Below are 5,603 nucleotides of genomic sequence, written 5' to 3' on the forward strand. Positions count from 1 at the left end.
ACCAGGCCGGGGCAGCCGGTCGGACCCAAGTGATTGGTGGCCTAGGTTGAAATTGCCGACCAAGGCAATGTCCTAAGCTGATCAGGTCGCCAGGGGGGGCTGGTCGAGGCAAAAAGCTATGTCTACTAGATCGGAGCAGCCGGTTGAGGCAAAGTGATGTCGACCGGGCTGAGGCAGCCATTTGAGGCAAAAGTAATGTTGATTGGTTCGGGGCGGCAGGTCGACGCAGAAAGTGTGACATGGTGCAAGTGATCACAAACTATAGTGAGTAATACTCATGCTAACGATTAACACTTGAAAGTGCGGCATAGTCGTCTCCTACTTTGGTGAGGTGTGTGGGGAGTTTTCACCTCTGGGTCTTCGAAAGGGATATATTCTACGTTGTTGTGAAATGATCTAGCTATAAAGTTTTTTACATTTCACAACTCATGATTTTGCAAGGAGAGCTGGATATAAAACTTTTCTCACTTTGCAAAATCCAAAAATCTCAACATTTCCAAGAAAATTTGGGGAATGTAAAAGCAATGGGAAATTGGGATTCCAACCCGATATGATTTAGGTGTAGGGTTCTTAACAGGAAATCAAACTTCTTTGCAAGAGATTTGGCCACGCATGTGATTCCTAACCTAGAGCTTCCTCCAGGAAATCAACGGTCAATCCAAGTGAGTGTGGCTGCATGCGGCTAGCTCACCCCGTCTGGGCGACCAGACCCACAACGCACTGGCCTAAATCTAATCCTAGGACCGGCTAAAAAAGAAAAAGCAAGTGTTGGGAATGTTATACCGTCGGGGGGATTGCTCGATGTCCCACGCTCGTGTTGCAGATGAAGCTCTCCTAACAGAAGAGGAGAAATCTCTCGCAGCCCCCGACTGCCAGTTCTAGCAAGGTTTCCGGCCAAAAGGAAACGAAAGCCAGCAAAGTCTACGGCGGCGCAGAAGAGGAAAGCCAGCAAAGTCTACGGCGGCTAAGGTCGTCAGCCGTAAGGGAATGAGGAAGCGAGGTCGCCGACGCCCCGTGTTGCCTGCCACAAGGGAAGGAGATGGGCAAGGTTCGCCGATAGCACGACAGTAAGAGAGTAGGCTTTTGGGTTGCTTACAGGCGGGGAGGACCTTCGAGCCAACTGCCTCGGGCCAAAAGGAGGAGGCGCCGGAGAAGCGTGGCCGGTGCGAGGAAGCTGCAAGAAAGCTCGGAATCGGTTCCCCGGGCCGAACTGGTGAAGGCGGGGGAGAGGCCAGCTGCTCGCGTGAAAGCCCTCGGATAGGAGCTCCGGCAAGGAGGCCAACGCTGGCTGTTGAGCGATCGCTGGCAACGAACGCCGGCCGGCGAGCTTCGGGCACAAGAGGGGAGGCGACTGTTTCGCGAAAAGGAAGGCTAGGGCACGCGAGACACTGAGTGAGGAAGGTGCGCGAGTGAGTAAGCAGGCAGGTTGCTTGATTTAAGCCAATTTTGCATGCCACATGATAAATGAGATCTGTTGGTCCGATTGAAACGGTCCAACAGGCAAAATGTGGGTCCAATTTGGCCTAAGCAACAACTAAAATCTAGCAGAATGATTCGGGCAGGATGTCCCTCAGCACGGGTTGAATGGTCTCAACTGTATGTGTTACACTAAGTGAATCAACATATGCATCAAACAAAATTTTATAGTGCTTAGTGTCATTGTATTTCCATCATCAATACATTCAATTTCACTATAAATCCAATGAAACCATATGTTAGAATGGAAGGGTGATCGAGTAATTTTTTTTATGATATATTAGGTTAAATTTTAAATAACTAGCATCAAGCATATAATTATTTAAATTTAATTAAAATTCAATTACGACACAAATTTATTAAAAAAATTTAATAAATAAGCTTGAATATAACTTAAAAAAAAAAGATGTGAAGCTACAGCTTAAAAAGCAACTCTGAAGTTGTTGAATTTTTTTTTCAAGTCAAATCGCAGTCAAAACTCAATTTATCCAAACAAATAAAACTTAAATGTGGTGCCGCACCGTCGGCCCAAATATACCCTGAGGCAAATCTAATCCATGATGTACTCGACTCTGCTCTATTACAGCCATAGATTTATATATTAGAATAGAGAGACCAACTTAGCCTCTTCCCATCGAAGGAAGCGAGCGAAACTGCAATGGAGGTTAGCGAATCGGCATAACGAAGTGTTATGAACATGACAGAGGTACATGTTTTAGAAAAAATTGCTATTCACGAATAAGTCTCATTTAGCTCGCCAAGAAGTTCGTGTTTTAATATATCATTGAGCAAAATAGTCAAATACCAAATTAAAAAACATAAGGCCATTTCAGGCCAAATTTATTTAGATGTAATATCATTGGAACTTACATGCGTTACATCATAAAACAATTCATCAAATTTAAAAAAATAAAAATAAAAATAGCAGTATCTGTTACAACGATCGATACGATCTCCACGCGGCAGTATCTGTTACAACGATCGATACGATCTCCACGCGTCTCAATACTGACCGTCCATCACCTTCATCTTTCCCATCACTCTCTCCGCGTGCTCCCGAATCACCACCCAAGCCTCCCTCACATGCCGCTCCTCCGTCAAGGTTCCGCCGGCGGCGAACCTCATCACATAAACCCCTCCGATCACCGCATGCGTCATATAAACCTTCCCCTCCTCATTCACGCTCTCCAACACCCTCCGATTCAGCTCATTTCCCTCCTCCCTTTCTCCCCCCCACAAAAGCCTAAAACAAACCACCGAAAAATACCTCGGCACCACCACCTCGAACCTCCGATCCAATCTCACCAAACCCTCAAAAACCTTCGCGATCCTCACATGCCCTCTCAGAAACCCCCTCAGATTCGCCGCTCCATACCCCCTCAACACCATCCACATCTTCAGCGCCCTAAACCGCCGGCTCAGCGCGATCTGCCAATCTTTATAATCCACCACCTGTTTGGAATCCGTTGCACTGTTCCTCAAATACTCCGGATTCGTAGAAAGCGATTTGATGAGCGCGGCCGGGGTTTTGACCCAGAGGCAGCAGCAATCGAGATTGTTGAAGAACCATTTGTGCGCGTTGAAGCTGAAGGAATCGGCGAGCTCCACGCCGTCGATGAAGTGGCGGAATTCAGGGCAAATGCAGGCGCTGCCGGCGTATGCGGCGTCGATGTGGAGCCAGATGCCGTATTGGGAGGTGAGTTTGCCGAGTTCAAGGAGACGGTCGACGGCGGTGGAGGAGGTGGTGCCGACGGTGGCGCAGAGGTAGAGGGGGGTGAGTCCGGCGGAGATGTCGGAGAGGATGGCCGGGAGGAGGGCGGCGCCGGTGAGGGAGAAGGAGTCGGAGAGAGTGGTTTTGATGGTGCGGAAGTTGCTGGAGGGAATGCCGGCGATTTGGGCGGCTTTCTTTAGCGCGCAGTGTGTTTGATCGGAGGCGTACACGACGAGCTGTGAGATGTCGCTGTTTTTATAAGAAGCAAAAGGGTTAGTTTGTAAATAATGATATGAACACGTGTTAGTTTGTACAATATTTGTTCTATGGAGTTCCACGTGCATATGATGGAATATGTTACTAGGTCTCTGTTAATGGTCTTATGTTAATGGACATGTGCCCGAGCTGGTGGACGCACTTTGTGGTGTGATTCATGTTGGCGCACGTTCGGATGAAAGATATAATATTTTTTTTTAGTAAATTCAATGTGCACGTGCTTACACCACTGTTGTGCACAAGTGGTGGTGTGGTTCATGAGAAAATATTTCGTCCTGATACGGTACGTTTAGACGACCAATCACAGACGGTCACGTCGCCATATACGTCATGGGCGAGCGACGTGGCTGCCGACGATTGACCGTATGAATGTCCATAATGAATTTTTTTTCGTTGTCCACACCATTGATTCTAAGTTTAGATAACATATTTAATATTTTCTCTAATAAATATGTTAAACTTTATACATTAAAATATGACTTATTTGGTTATTTCCTTGGTTCTATTAAAATGCAATGTAATTAATGAATAAAAAGTTAAGTTATTTTGAATAAATATTATATTTATGTTTATGCCAAAAAATGAAGATGTTAGATTTTAAGATTCATGATGATCAATGAGATGATAAAAGGGTTGGTTTGTAAATAATGATAAGAAAATATTGCATACATTTTATTAATGTATATATAGATGATGGTGCAGATGCATGGAATCATTTGTATTTTATTACATCTCTTTCATTATCATACATACGTTAAATCTCGCTTAATATTTTCTCGTTGTGTATATGATACGATGTGATTCACGTCATCTTACATCACGTAAAATTTTTGTTCGAATAAATATGTTGTACATCAAACGTTAAAATATGACGATTAATTACCATTTTTTAGGTCTATTAAAATACAATGTAACCAAGGAATAAAAATAAATCATTTGGAATAAATATTATATTTACAAATATGCCCAAAATAATTACCAAATAAATGAATATTTACTCAAATATATTATATGAATTTGGCAAAAATAAAAATATTACATTTTTTTATGTTTAAATAAATATTATTTAAATTTCATAAACACTCCATTTTTTTATCAAAATGAAATATGAAAAATATATATATAATCGAACTCACCATCCTCGCGCCAGCGCGCGATCTCTTGCGGCCGCAAGCGTGGGTGGTCCCCTGAGCCCCGCCGCCGCCGCCGCCGGAGAAGAGAAACTCCGACGGCAAACAGAGCAGCTTCGCAAGCCAATCCATAACAACACTCTCGAGCTCCGTCGCGGCCGGCGACGACATCCAGTTGAATCCGACAACATTAAAACCGGAGCTCAGCATCTCCCCGAGGAAGGCCGCAGTGCTTCCGCTGGACGGAAAGTAGGCGAAGTAATTGGGACTCATCCAGTGAGTTATGCCGGGAATGATACAGCTCGTCACATCTTCTAGGATGTTATCGATGGATTCGGGTTGGTTTGGGGCGGATTCCGGCAGGAGTTTGCGGAGATAGCCGGGTTCAACCTGGCTCCGAACGGGGTATTTGGGCAAGTTGGTGTAGTAATCGGCGATAAAGTCGACGACTTTGTGGGCGTTGCAGCGGAATTCTTCGGGGTCGAGGGGGTGTTGGAGGCAATCGGCGGTCGCGGGGAAGTCGTTGGTGTGGAGGCTGCCCATTGTTAGGGTTTGCTGGGGAATGAGAGGGAGGAGAGGGGTGGGGATGAGGGTGGTAGGGGGAGAGGGAGGGGGATTATATAGGTGGCGGTGTGAGACGCGGGAGGGCGGGCGGAAAAGCGGTAGGTGTTGAATTTGGGCGTTTGGGAACGCACTAATGGAGTTTATTGGTGCGTTTAGATGGATGATTAGGCGAAAAAATTTCATTTGAATGTGGTGATGCGTTGCCGTTGGATGAGATTAATTTTGTTTGTTTATGCGTTTGAGTTATTATTTTAATACAATTGGTTTGTTATATAATATTGTTGAGGGAGATTTATATTGACAAGTAATAAGTTCTTGAATACATGACATGATTTATATGTGATTGTATGTGTCGTCTCTTTGGTTAGCAGAGTTTGTAAGACACTTGAGGTCACGGGTTCGATCCTGCATATGTGTGGAATGAAATTCTTCGGTCCTGCATATGT

General features: G+C 44.9%; 2 protein-coding genes across 2 annotated transcripts in view; both read right to left on the reverse strand.

Moving 5' to 3' along the window:
• The window catches only part of LOC110036582 (protein TIC 20-I, chloroplastic-like), a 51,653-nt gene extending 50,234 nt beyond the window's left edge, over positions 1-1,419 (reverse strand). Inside the window, exons 1-3 of the mRNA XM_020741063.1 lie at positions 1,097-1,419; positions 941-1,021; positions 784-906 (exon numbers count right to left, since the gene is read on the reverse strand). The gene's annotated coding sequence lies outside the window, so the exon portion shown is untranslated. The remainder of the gene's footprint in view (positions 1-783; positions 907-940; positions 1,022-1,096) is intronic.
• Positions 1,420-2,444: 1,025 nt separating this feature from the next.
• LOC110034561 (tyrosine/DOPA decarboxylase 2-like) lies at positions 2,445-5,166 on the reverse strand. The gene is given in 3 exon segments (XM_020738815.1): positions 2,445-3,436; positions 4,600-4,641; positions 4,643-5,166. Coding segments are annotated over 3 exon segments (1,494 nt in total). The 5' UTR covers positions 5,137-5,166; the 3' UTR covers positions 2,445-2,478.
• Positions 5,167-5,603: the final 437 nt, after the last annotated feature.

Source organism: Phalaenopsis equestris, unplaced genomic scaffold (genome assembly GCF_001263595.1).
Source record: "Phalaenopsis equestris unplaced genomic scaffold, ASM126359v1 Scaffold000002, whole genome shotgun sequence".
NCBI classification, from domain to species: Eukaryota; Viridiplantae; Streptophyta; class Magnoliopsida; order Asparagales; family Orchidaceae; genus Phalaenopsis; species Phalaenopsis equestris.